The following is a 14,343-nucleotide window of genomic DNA, read 5'->3' as shown; positions in this document are numbered from 1 at the left end:
ACAAACCCTTAAACTCCTCTGAACACTACTCTGAACTCCCTCTTTCAAGACCCTTCTCCCAGACGTCAACAAGGGTTAGACTTTTTGTGATGTGAGAAGGATAAACACAGTTAGATGTGATAGATGTCTGAGCAGTGCTAAAATAAGAAGACCTCTCTTCATGGAGTCTGCCACCTGAGAGAGCCATTAAAAGCCTTCTCCCCTGAGGAGAGCTCCTTTGTGGGTGGCTAGCTGATACTACTGTAAATTCTTAGAGGGCTCTAAAAAGACCAATAAAGGGAAGAGTGAGTATGGTAAGTAGTGGACTTTGAGCCAGGAGAGAAGGGAGGGGGCACAGTGAGAATAGCAGGATAAATCCCGTTAGTAGGTAGTGTACTGTATGAGCCCTGGGATTATTTCCTTGGCTCTAGTCTATCAGGCCACATGTTTCCATACTGATAAAAAAATGAAATCCATGACAACGCCGGTGCTCAGTCCACTCATAGGCGGCTGGGAGAGGGTCTGGCTAAACATAAGAGATGACTGTCATAAGAGATGTTCTGCTCTGGACAGAGACCACACAGTGCTAGTCTCTGTGTGTGTCTCTGTGTCTGTGTGTGTGTGTGTGTGTGTGTGTGTGTGTGTGTGTGTGTGTGTGTGTGTGTGTGTGTGTGTGTGTGTGTGTGTGTGTGTGTGTGTGTGTGTGTGTGTGTGTTAAAAAAAAATATATATATATATATTTATTCAGGTAAGCTAGTTGAGAACAAGTTCTCATTTACAACTGTGATCTGGCCAAGATAAATCAAAGCAGTGCGACACAAACAACAACACAGAGTTACACATGGAATAATCAAGCGTATAGTCAATAACACAATAGAAAAAAAAGAAAGTCTATATACAGTGTGTGTGTGTGTGTGTGTGTGTGTGTGTGTGTGTGTGTGTGTGTGTGTGTGTGTGTGTGTGTGTGTGTGTGTGTGTGTGTGTGTGTGTACGTGTCATTTATTGATATAGAGTTTATTCTGATAGACAGTATTCTTTTGAAAAAATAATTACAAGATTGTAGGAGGGCTTTTTCTACCTCAAAACAAGTTTTCAAGAAGAATACTTAATTCAGTCAGGAGAGAGGAGAACCTCACTACAAGCACAACCCTGACACCTGCTGAACTCCCACTATATGTTAGTCGACAGTCGTATACCTTTGTTGGCATACCCCATATCATTAGAGAACATGTAGCATTAGCTTAGTACAAATTGAGATGCAGCTGCATGAGAGGTGATGTCTGTCCATCGATTAGTCAGTCATGTATTTCAGGCTAAATGACTCAGTAGACTGTCATTATTAATAGCTTTGGCATTAATGAGGACATGCTAATGTGATTTCCAGGGCAGGTTTATAATGACTTCCACAGATCTAATTGAGGTCAATATGAAGCATGATTCCTAGTCCTGTCAGTATAAAGCCAACATGGAGACAAGCAATGAGCCTCTGGAAGGGGTTGTCTTTACTCAACAGCCAGAGCAGAATGCATACTGAAGCCATGACAAGACCCATGTATTTACAATGAAAGATGTAATGTTATTATTCAAATGAAAACAAAACTACTGAATTAGTCGTTAATTTCTTCATTATCTCTGGTAACGAAAAACATATTTGAAATATGTCTCCAAATGCAACATATTTTTTTACTTGAAATCCAATACTTTAGAAAATCTCTAGAATTCGTCAATAACAAAAACAACACTGCATTATCACAACTCTGTCACAGGTTTGTACAACTGTAAACCCTGGCCTTTATTTTATTTGACGTACTTTAACTTTTGAAAGTCAATCCGTGATTGTATTTTTTTAACTTTTAATGTTATTTTATGTTTCTTCAAAGACAATATACGTGTAGTGATGTCCTATGTTTCATTGTTCTTGTATTGTAATTTGAAATTGAATAATAATAAAAAATATATATACAGACGTGCTCAAATTTGTTGGTACCCCTCCACAAAAAACGAAGAATGCACAATTTTCTCTGAAATAACTTGAAACTGACAAAAGTAATTGGCATCCACCACTCTTCATTCCATACTTAATAGAAATCAGACTTTGCTTTTTATTTTATATTCAACATAATATTGGAAATAATAAAACAAATGAAAATGTCATGGACAAAAATGATGGGACCCTTAACCTAATATTTTTTTGCACAACCTTTAGAGGCAATCACTGCAATCAAACGTTTTCTTTAGCTCTCAATGAGACTTATGCACCTGTTAAGTAGTTTGGCCCACACTTCCTGAGCAAACTGCTCCAGTTGTCTCAGGTTTGATGGGTGCCTTCTCCAGACTTCAAGTTTCAACTCTTTCCATAGATGTTCGATAGGATTCAGATCAGGACTCATAGAAGGCCACTTCAGAATAGTCCAATGTTTTGTTCTTATCCATTCTTGGGTGCTTTTAGCTGTGTGTTTGGGGTCATTATCCTGTTGGAGGACCATTGACCTGCGACTGAGACAAAGCTTTCTGACACTGGGCAGTACGTTTTACTCCAGAATGCCTTGATAGTCTTGAGATTTCATTGTGCCCTGCACAGATTCAAGGCACCCTGTGCCAGGCGCAGCAAAGCAGCCCCAAAACATAACTGAGCCTCCTCCATGTTTCACTGTAGGTATGGTGTTCTTTTCTTTGAAAGCTTCATGTTTGTCTGTGAACGTAGAGCTGATGTGACTTGCCAAAAAGCTCCAGTTTTGACTCATCTGTCCAAAGGACATTCTCCCAGAAGGATTGTGGCTTGTCAATATGCATTTTAGCAAATTCCAGTCTGACTTTTTAATGTTTTTTGAGTCCTCCTGGGTCTTCTTCCATGGAGCCCACTTTTACTCAAAAAGCGACGGATGGTGCGATCAGAAACTGATGTACCTTCACCTTGGAGTTCAGATTGTATCTCTTTGGCAGTTATCCTTGATTCTTTTTCTACCATTCGCACTATCCTTATGTTCAATTTGGGGTCAATTTTCCTCTTGCGGGCACAACCATGGAGGTTGGCTCCAGTTCCATGGACCTTAAACTTCTTAATAAAATTTACAACTGTTGTCACAGGAACATCAAGCTGCTTGGAGATGATCTTGTAGCATTTACCTTTACCATGCTTGTCTATTATTTTCTTTCTGATCTCCTCAGACAAATCTCTCCTTTTCTTTCTCTGATCGATGTTCAGTGTGGTGCACACAACGATACCAAACAGCACAGTGACTACTTTTCTCCATTTAAATAGGCTGAATCACTGATTACGAGATTGGAGACGTGTGATACTAATTAAAGAAGCTAATTAGTTTGAAATATCACTATAATCCAATTATTTATTATTTTTTCTAAGGGTACCAACAAATGTGTCCAGGCCATTTTAGAATATCTTTGTAGAATAAGCAATCATTAATCTCTTTTCACAGCTTCTTTGCTTTATTCTACAACATACCAAAGGCATGCAAGTATACATGATGAAATAGCTTTTAATTTAATCACTTTTCAGGAGGAATTAAGCATTATTTCAATGAGCTGTAAGGGTCCCAACAAATCTGAGCACGTCTGTATATACACTACCGTTCAAAAGTTTGGGGTCACTTAGAAATGTCCTTGTTTTTGAAAGAAAAGCACATTTTTTTTGTCCATTAAAATAACATCAAATTAATCAGAAATACAGTGTAGACATTGTTAATGTTGTAAATGACTATTGTAGCTGGAAACGGCTGATTTTGTATGGAATATCTACATAGGCGTACAGAGGCCCATTATCAGCAACCATCACTCCTGTCCATCACTCAATGGCAGGTTGTGTTAGCTAATCCAAGTTTATCATTTTAAAATGCTAATTGATCATTAGAAAACCCTTTTGCAATTATGTTAGCAAAGCTGAAAACTGTTGTGCTAATTAAAGAAGCAATAAAACTGGCCTTTAGACTAGTTGAGTATATGGAGCATCAGCATTTGTGGGTTTGATTACAGGCTCAAAATGGCCAGAAACAAAGAACTTTCTTCTGAAACTCGTCAGGCTATTCTTGTTCTGAGAAATGAAGGCTATTCCATGCGAGAAATTGCCAAAAAACGGAAGATCCCATACAACGCTGTGTACTACTCCCTTCACAGAACAGTTCCATCTGGATTTAACCAGAATAAAAAGAGGAGTGGGAGGAGGACAAGTACATTAGAGTGTCTAGTTTGAGAAACAGATGCCTCACAAGTCCTCAACTGGCAGCTTAATTAAATAGTACCCGCAAAACACCCGTCTCAATGTCAACAGTGAAGAGGCGACTCCGGGATGCTGGCCTTCTAGGCAGAGTTGCAAAGAAAAAGCAATTTCTCAGACTGGCCAATAAAAAGAAAAGATTAAGATGGGCAAAAGAGGGCCTCCCGGGTGGCGCAGTGGTCTAAGGCGCTGCATTGCAGTGCTAGCTGTGCCATCAAAGATTCTGGGTTTGTGCCCAGGCTCTGTCTCAGCTGGCCGCGACCGGGAGGCCCATGTGGCGGCGCACAATTGGCCCAGCGTCGTCCGGGTTAGGGAGGGATTGGCCGGCAGGGATATTCTTGTCTCATCGCGCACTAGCGACTCCTGTGGCGGGCCGGGTGCAGTGCACGGTCACCAGGTGTACAGTGTTTCCTCCGACACATTGGTGAGGCTGGCTTTCGGGTTGGATGTGCATTGTGTCAAGAAGCAGTGCGGCTTGGTTGGGTTGTATTTCGGAGGACGCATGGCTCTCGACCTTCGCCTCTCCCGTATGGGAGTTGCAGCGATGAGACAAGACTGTAACTACTACCAGTTGAATACCACGAAATTGGGGAGGAAAAAAAGGGGTAACATTTTTTTTTAAATTATAAAATAAAAAGATGGCCAAAAGAACACAAACACTGGACAGAGAAACTCTGAGTCTGGCTGGCAGTGGCAGGAGTATGGGGTAATGTTAGTTACAGCATGTTGAGGGTGAATTAAATTCTTCAACATCTTGCTAGATAGCTAGCTAGCAATATTAGCGAAGCCAGCTGCAGCTACATATTGACTACCTAGCAACATGACATAATTTCTCATTTCTGGAGGCAGTGGAAATGCAATTTGAGCTAGCCCACCAAGACCAGCCCAACCTGGGTTGACTTCAAAGTGCCAATGGAAGCTGGGCTTAATGGGCCATATAACAGGGAGGAAGTCCCTCAGACAGAGAACACAATAACAAGTTCAAAAGTTCAAATGGGTCTCCTTCTGTCACGTTCCTGACCTATTTATGTTAGTTTGTTGTATGTGTTAGTTGGTCAGGACGTGAGTTTGGGTGGGCATTCTATGTTGTCTGTTTCTATGTTGGTTTAAGGGTTGCCTGGTATGGCTCTCAATTAGAGGCAGGTGTTTGGCGTTCCTCTAATTGAGAGTCATATTTAGGTAGGTTGTTTCACAGTGTTCGTTGTGGGTGGTTGTCGCTGTGTCTGTGTTTATTGCACCACACGGTACTGTCTCGTCTCTCGTTCGTTCTTTCCTGTTCATGAGTGCATTGTTTTTTATGTTCACCAGTTCAGGTCTGTTTAACGTCGTTTGTTGTTTTGTAGTTTATGCAAGTATAAGTTTTTGTGTTCGTCTTCGTCAGCAAATAAATCTATATGTATTCACAACCCGCTGCACCTTGGTTTAATCCCTGCTCCTCCTCTTCGGATGAAGAGGAGGAGGAGAGTCGTTACACCTTCACACAGAAAGGTGAACCATTGGAGGTGTGGTGTGCGAAGATAGCCTAACCAAATTGATATTACCAGTTTGTCTTGCCTAAACTAAAGTAAAAGTGTGTAAAAGCAATGATGAAGCGGAGCGGCACGCTGTCAAAAACAGCAGATTTTCATCCCTCACACCGTCAGACTCTTGGGTGTTAACAAAGTGTGGCAACTTTTTCCTTGACGTATTCCAGACTTATAATGACAGGCCTTATCAGCAGTCCTCCAGTCCCAGCCTCCTCTGATGTCCTCTGTGGCCTCATACAGAGAGACAGAGACACAGTCCAGATCACCTCCTGTGCCCTCTGGCCCTGCACTGAAGGGCAACTCATCTCAGACACAGATTGAAGCTTTGTTCAAGTATTGGATAGACACTGCATAGTACTGTATATGTCCAGATAAACAAAGAGGGGGGTGTCAACAGAAATATGGAGAGAGAGAGAGAGGGGGGGAGAAGGATATATGGAGAGAAAGGGGGAAAGTGCGTGTGAGGGGACTGCATGTTCATTGCTCACAGCAAACAACCAAATTGAATGGCTCAATGAACTGAGGCCCATACAAACACTCACTGTCACACACACACAACTCACAGAGCATCACTTAGCCTACACACATGCATACACCCATAAACACAAGAACACACCCACCCATACGCAAACACACTAATCTGCTGGAAGATAGATGAAGTAAGAAAATCACACTTTGAGGAATCTTACATACAAGACCACAAAGCTGAGTTAACACTGGCAACTGAATCTCAAAGCCTACACACAGTCTAGTTTCTAGTCTTAACCATAGCCTTTGGTTCAGTAGGTCCCTACGTGGTTAGTGTCAGTGAGATTCACTTCAACAGACCACGGCTTGAGACCACCTCTTACTTTGATCTATTAATTCAAGTATGCAGAGTGTCAAATTCAATTGATGCAACAAAGACCAAGCTGTGTTTTATCCAAAACAAGACCCAGCAGGCCTAAGCAGTAGCCAAGCCAATGGCTTCATTCTGGCCAGTGTCATCATGTAGTAAGCTGTGCTGGTCTGGAACACAGCACCATTTACCCTTCCTCAAACCATGCATCTCACTTCTGCTACTTAACATGCAAAAAAGTGTAACAGATTGTTATCCGGGTGTTCAAATACCAATTTTATAAAGACATGTTGAATCCCAAATACAGTGATGTATTGTTCTGTGAATCTGAGACTGAAATTCCCCTCCACTAGAATAGCGATGATACAACAGAATAAATCAGTGGCGTAAGGTCTGTGGGAGAAGGGACACTGATATCATTTAGATTTATTTGTGATGACTCACCAAAAGTGAATTTAGCACTTGGTAGGAATCATTTCATTGGTTATCACCCTGATAACACTGCTAAAGAGTGTATTTCAAAAGCAGAAATATATTTTTAATAATGCATGAACTCCCTGCTAATGGGCACAGTGGAACCGATCAAAGGCCTATCCAGGGGGTGTCAGGCTCCACTGTGCCCACAGGCATACCTTCAGGAGGGGCCATGCACAGAGAAAGTATCAAACAGCAAATTACCCAGCTTTGATTCTACTCCTCAGGCTGCACAGAAGACATTATAGAACAAAGTTGCAGGTCTCCTGTGAAAGCAGCAGTTTCACTTGTGGCATCAGCTAGACGGCTGCAGCACACAGGGCATATTCACAGACAGACAGAACTATGGAAACCCATCACAACAGCTCTAATGTGTTTCTCCCCACAAACACAGGAAATAAGTTTGTCAGAGAGGCAATTGTTTCCAAACAGGTACATGAACAATTTCACCGAAGGGGGTAGGCAATACAAGGTATAGAGGGAGCTTTTTCCCTCACACAGGATTATCAGAATTATTTGTTGAATCATATACCATTTAGAGCACAGGAGAGAAGGAAATATGTCACTTGTATGCAATGCTGCTCTTCCTCTCACATCTGTTCAGAATTTTTCAGAATCACAGAGTACATCAATTAAAGTTGATTAATGCTGTGTTAGCACATTTAGTATAGATTCAAGGGTAGATAAGTACATCAATAATTGAGAGCTGAATTTAAATTGTACAGACTTAGAGCTGCAAAGAACATAAAGATGCTGTTGCAAATGCCTGGAGAAACCGTCGTTCTCTTGTGAAACCAAGGTTCTGTAAGTATATGAAAAGATAATTTTCTCTATAGCAATAGGTATTTCAGACAGTAGTTGTTGCTCTTGTGAGTGGGGAGTGCAAGGCACTGTTGAGACTTGTAGCTCAAGCCTACACTTTGAGTTCAGTTCAGTTCAGTTCAATGTGACTGTGTGACAGTGGATGGAGAAGGCACTCTTACCTTCCCTGGGGCTTTGGTCTTGTTATTGTTGTTGCTGCAGGAGGACAAGTTGACATCCTCGTGAACTCGGTCCAGAAGCCAAAGCAGGAACTCCAGGGCGTCATGTTGGGAGTTTCCTCGGAATTGGGATCCATACTTGGATACTATACTCTAGAGAGGGAAAGGCGAGTCACATGGTCAATGAAGGAGTCAATGTAAAACTGTATTGTAAACATTGGTGAATTAGTGCGTCTTCAATGGACAGGGAAAACAGATTAGCTGACTGTTGTTTTAAAATGGTTACATTTTAGGGTAGCCTAGTGGTTAGAGCGTTGGACTAGTAATCCAAAGGTTGCAAGTTTGAATCCCCGAGCTGACAAGGTACAAATCTGTCGTTCTGCCCCTGAACAAGGCAGTTAACCCACTGTTCCTAGGCCATCATTGAAAATAAGAATATGTTCTTAACTGACCTGCCCAGTTAAATAAAGGAAGAAAAAAAAGTAAATCAAGATGAATGTACTATAACCACACAGTATGCTTTTGAAGTAAAGACTTGCCTAAACGCATGAATAACCTTCTGCTGTCCGGATAATCCAAACATTTTGCATAAGAGTGAAAAACTAAAACAGCAGTGGGATAATTCAGATCCAAATCTGACAGCTTGTTAGGATTTGAGATGTGACGGGAATACCCAAATTGCATTACCAAAAGCTATTGGTTTGTTTACTGCCATTCCCGCTTACATAGAAACATGAAACAAACAGTGCGATATTCACTGGCCAACTGAGGTGTGCAAGACCCTTTATAATCAGTTTTATTTTTTGCGAAATTCTATTTGTTTTTTTCTCAAATTCCGTTTTCTCTGTTTGGTTTTTCCAGGTTTCTGTTTTTCCCCATTTTTTTCAGGTTTTCGCTCTCAAAATATATATTTTTTTAGATAGAAAAACAACATTTGATGTTTTAGGTCCACACCAATGCTTAACCAACATCAGGAGACCGCTTTTGAGGTCTGGGAAAAATATATTACATTTACATTTTTGGGTGTAGATACCCTTTTATTCATTGCACAGCAACACTGTTTGGTTAGCGGTGTTTCTGGAGCACACATGTGATTGCAGATGAGACAGACTGTAGGGAGCAGGTCAGACACCTGGTAGTGTGGTGCCAAGACAACAACCTCTCCCTCAACGTGATCAAGACAAAGGAGATAATCGTGGACTACAGGAAAAGGAGGGCCGAGCACTCCCCCATTCACATCAACGGGGCTGTAGTGGAGCAGGTCAAGTTTCTTGATGTCCACATTACCAACAAACTATCATGGTCCAAACACACCAAGACAGTCGTGAAGAGGGCACGACAATGCCTAATCCCCTTCAGGAGACTGAAAATATTTGGCATGGGTCCTCAGATCCTCAAAAAGTTCTACAGCTGCACCATCGAGCGCATCCTGACTGGTTGCATCATCGCCCGGTATGGCATCTGCTCGGCATCCGACCGCAAGGCGCTACAGAAGGTAGTGCGGGCGGCCCAGTACATCACTGGGGCCAAGCTTCCTGCCATCCAGGATCTCTATACCAGGGGGTGTCAGAGGAAGGCCCTAAAATGTTTTAAAGACTCCAGCCACCCTAGTCATAGACTGTTCTCTCTGCTACCGCATGGCAAGCGGTACCGGAGCGCTAATTCTAGATCCAAAAGACTCCTGAACAGCTTCTACCCCAAAGCCATAAGACTGCTGAACAGTTAACTGAATGGCTACCCGGGCTACTTGCATTGACCCCCCCTTTCTATTTACGCTGCTGCTACTTGCTGTTTATTATTTATGCATAGTCATTTCACCATTACATACATGTACATATTACCTCAATTACCTCGACTAACCTGTACCCCCACACATTGACTCTGTACTGGTACCCTCTGTATATAGCCTCGTTATTGTCATTTTATAGTGTTCCTTTAAAAAAAAAAAATGTATTTAGTAAAAAAAAAAATCCTTTCATTTTTCTAAAAACTGCATTGTTGGTTAGGGGCTTGTAAGTAAGCATTTCACAGTAAGGTCTACACATGTTGTATTCGGCGCATGTGACAAATACAATTTTATTTCATTTATGATAATCTTGTGCAAATTAATGAATTTTCTAACAAGTTCAATACATTTAGTTGATTTCCTATTAAGTTCAATAAATGTTTTAATATTGTTGAATTCCGTTTTAATGTCTGGATTCCATGATTCTGTCCGCGTTCTCCGCATCGCGGATTTTATAGGACCCTAGGTGTGTCTGTTGGTCCACCTGTGGCTGCACACAGGATCCCTTCTTCAGGAAGCCTCAAACACTATGTCCGTCTCCACAGAACGCAGAACAGAGGGATTCTTGAATTGCACATTTTCCCTAATGCTCTTCACACTTCCCTCGTCACCCACTGTCTGGGACAAAGCTATTTCAGCTCCCGGGAAGAAAATCCTCAAATGCTGCTGAGCCCAATCAGAGCTGACCTTGGATGGCTCCCACTGAACCCCCTAATGAGTTTGGTGACTCATATTCAGTTATTCAGAAACATTTGTCTCAACACCACACACAGAACTATAGTACTACCCAAACTTAACTGACAGATATAAAGACTGTTCTTTTTACATTTCAGAAAGCAACATCAAATGAAATACGTCCTTAGATATCACTGTGCCACAAAAAAGTAGGTTGATGAATACTTAAGCCCACATGGAACACAATGTAAGTTGAAATCTGTGGTTTAAGACTGAGTGGCACACGACTCAATTACACTGGAATTAACCGGCTGAACCGCAGCTGGCAGCCTGAAGGACCATCAGCAGTAATGAGAGATTATGGAGAGAACAGCAGCCTGTGTTCACTGCCTAATAATCCCTTGTATCCAACATGACTCTATCATACAGTACAGTAGATCTCGCTATCATTGGTACAACCTGTATAATAACACACTGTGTGTGGGAGGTACTGCTTTCTGTACCTATCTTCAAAGTAGCTACTCAGCTGAACATTGTACAAAGTGAACACGCATTCATAAACAGAGAGCAAAGTGATTATTTGGATGTGTCAAAGCAAAAGTAGGAGTAGAAGAGAGAAGTCTCCTAATGCTGTCTGAAAGTGTGCCTCTTGAGACAGTGTCTATTTGTAGTCAGAGACAAAGTCAGGGGAGAGGTATCACACTGTTCAGGTCCTTACACACAATTACACAAAATGTGGACAACAAAATTAAAACATCACAATCACAGGGCAATAACTCAGACTGTACAGACAAATCCACTGTCTGGGTGTCCCTGTGCCAGCAGCAAGTCTGTCCCTTTTGTGTCAAGAAAGAACAGCATGACATAATGGCCTCTTGGAGACTGGCAGCACAGTTTAGGGAAACAAGATAGCCTTCATGTAATAGGTTTGCTCATTGTTCAGCTTTACCCTACTGTAAATATCTTCCATGGAAGGCAAAGCACAATTGAGGTAGCAAGATGAAAGACCTATATCGATGTTGTACGACTCGTTTTGTTGTGTTCTACATAGCCTAAGTTAGTCTGATGGCAGTGTACAGACAATAAAGATTCTAACTCTTGACATACTTTAAATTAACTCTCCAAGGCAGTTTCCAGAAATAAGCTCTCTGTGGACACATAATGCTACAATTACAAGCTGCTTTTACAGTGGCAAATCTCCCATGGTAATTATAGTTATCTTCATCAGTGTCCATGAATGTGGTAATTGCGTCAGATAAATAATTTATACTGTAGATAAGGTATAGTTCTCTCTGTGGTGTCCACAATGGCCATTTTGACCTAATTACATATAACTCTGGACTGTGTAATATGTGTGTATAATTAATGCTCTGGTTTATGAGGTACCTGACTCAAACTGACAATTAATATTCAATTTTTTATTTTATTTCACCTTTATTTAACCAGGATAGGCCAGTTGAGAACAAGTTCTCATTTGCAACTGCGACCTGGTCAAGATAAAGCAAAGCAGTTCGACACATACAACAACACAGAGTTACACGTGGAATAAACAAACATACAATCAATAATACAGTAGAAAAGTCTATATACAGCATGTGCAAATGAGGTAGGATAAGAGAGGTATGGCAATACATAGGCCATGGTGGCGAAGGAATTACAATTTAGCAATTAAACACTGGAATGGTAGGATGTGCAGAAGATGAATGTGCAAGTAGAGATACTGGGGTGCAAAGGAGCAAGATAAATAAATAAATACAGCATGGGGATGAGGTAGATTGGATGGGCTATTTACAGATGAGCTATGTACAGGTGCAGTGATATGTGAGCTGCTCTGACAGCTGGTGCTTATTAAAGCTAGTGAGGGAGGTAAGAGTCTCCAGCTTCAGAGATTTTTGCAGTTCGTTCCAGTCATTGGCAGCAGAGAACTGAAAGGAGAGGCGGCCAAAGGAAGAATTGGCTTTGGGGGTGACCAGTAAGATATACCTGCTGGAGCGCGTGCTACGGGTGGGTGCTGCTATGGTGACCAGTGAGATAAGGCGGGGCTTTAACTAGCAGAGACTTGTAGATGCCCTGGAGCCAGTGGGTTTGGCGACGAGTATGAAGCGAGGGCCAGCCAACGAGATCATACAGGTCGCTGTGGTGGGCAGTATATGGGGCTTTGGTGACAAAACAGATGGCACTGTGATAGACTGTATCCAATTTGTTGAGTAGAGTGTTGGAGGATATTTTGTAAATTACATCGCCGAAGTCGAGGATCGGTAGGATGGTCAGTTTTACGAGGGTATGTTTGGCAGCATGAGTGAAGGATGCTTTGTTGCGAAATAGGAAGCCGATTCTAGATTTAATTTTGGATTGGAGATGTTTAATGTGAGTCTGGAAGGAGAGTTTACAGTCTAACCAGACACCTAGGCATTTGTAGTTGTCCACATGTTCTAAGTCAGAACCGTCCAGAATAGTGATGCTGGACGGGCGGGCAGTGATCAGTTGAAGAGCATGCATTTAGTTTTACTTGCATTTAAGAGCAGTTGGAGGCCACGCAAGAAGAGTTGTATGGCATTGAAGCTCATCTGGAGGATAGTTAACACAGTGTCCAACGAAGGGCCAGAGGTATACAGAATGGTGTCATCTGCGTAGAGGTGGATCAAAGAATCACCAGCAGCAAGAGCGACATCATTGATGTATACAGAGAAGAGAGTCGGCCCGAGAATTGAACCCTGTGGCACCCCCATAGAGACTGCAAGAGGTCCTGGACAACAGGCCCTCTGATTTGACATACTGAACTCTATCGGAGAAGTAGTTGGTGAACCAAGCGAGGCAATCATTTGAGAAACCAAGGCTGTTGAGTCTGCCAATAAGAATGTTGTGATTGACGGAGTCGAAAGCCTTAGCCAGGTCGATGATGATGCACACTAATGTCTCTTATCGATGGCGGTTATGATATCGTTTAGGACCTTGAGTGTGGCTGAGGTGCACCCATAACCAGCTCTGAAACCAGATTTCATAGCGGAGAAGGTACGGTGAGTTTTGAAATGGTCGGTAATCTGTTTGTTAACTTGGCTCTCAAAGACCTTAGAAAGGAAGGGTAGAATAGATACAGGTCTGTAGCAGTTTGGGTCTAGAGTGTCTCCCCCTTTGAAGAGGGGGATGACCGCGGCAACTTTCCAATCTTTGGGAATCTCAGACGATACGAAAGAGAGGTTGAACAGGCTAGTAATAGGGGTTGCAATAATTTCGGCAGATCATTTTAGAAAGAGAGGGTCCAGATTGTCTAGCCCGGCTGATTTGTAGGGGTCCAGATTTTGCAGCTCTTTCAGAACATCAGCTATCTGGATTTGGGTGAAGGAGAAGTGGGGGAGGTTTGAGCGAGTTGCTGTGGGGAAAGCAGGGCTGTTGACCATATGGACCAGTCCCATCAGTCATATCAATAGGACCACTGCTAGGGCTTTTTACTGTAACAGCAGCTACAGTGGGGCAAAAAAGTATTTAGTCAGCCACCAATTGTGCAAGTTCTCCCACTTAAAAAGATGAGAGAGGCCTGTAATTTTCATCATAGGTACACTTCAACTATGACAGACAAAATGACAAAATGACAATCACATTGTAGGATTTTTAATGAATTTATTTGCAAATTATGTTGGAAAATAAGTATTTGGTCAATAACAAAAGTTTATCTCAATACTTTGTTATATACCCTTTGTTGGCAATGACAGAGGTCAAACGTTTTCTGTAAGTCTTCACAAGGTTTTAACACACTGTTGCTGGTATTTTGGCGCATTCCTCCATGCAGATCTCCTCTAGAGCAGTGATGTTTTGGGGCTGTTGCTGGGCAACACTCCAGGACCTTGAAATGCTTC

At 42.0% G+C, this 14,343-nt stretch overlaps 1 protein-coding gene across 1 annotated transcript in view; it reads right to left on the bottom strand.

Moving 5' to 3' along the window:
- LOC139564736 (ubiquitin carboxyl-terminal hydrolase 43-like) overlaps window positions 1–14,343 on the bottom strand; it is a 99,508-nt gene that overhangs the window by 78,105 nt on the left and 7,060 nt on the right. The window contains exon 2 of the mRNA XM_071384503.1: window positions 8,032–8,181. Within this exon, the coding sequence (XP_071240604.1) occupies window positions 8,032–8,181 (150 nt within the window). The remainder of the gene's footprint in view (window positions 1–8,031; window positions 8,182–14,343) is intronic.

Source organism: Salvelinus alpinus, chromosome 36 (assembly GCF_045679555.1).
Source record: "Salvelinus alpinus chromosome 36, SLU_Salpinus.1, whole genome shotgun sequence".
In the NCBI taxonomy this organism is placed as follows: domain Eukaryota; kingdom Metazoa; phylum Chordata; class Actinopteri; order Salmoniformes; family Salmonidae; genus Salvelinus; species Salvelinus alpinus.
This window is presented reverse-complemented; position numbering and strand designations above follow the sequence as displayed.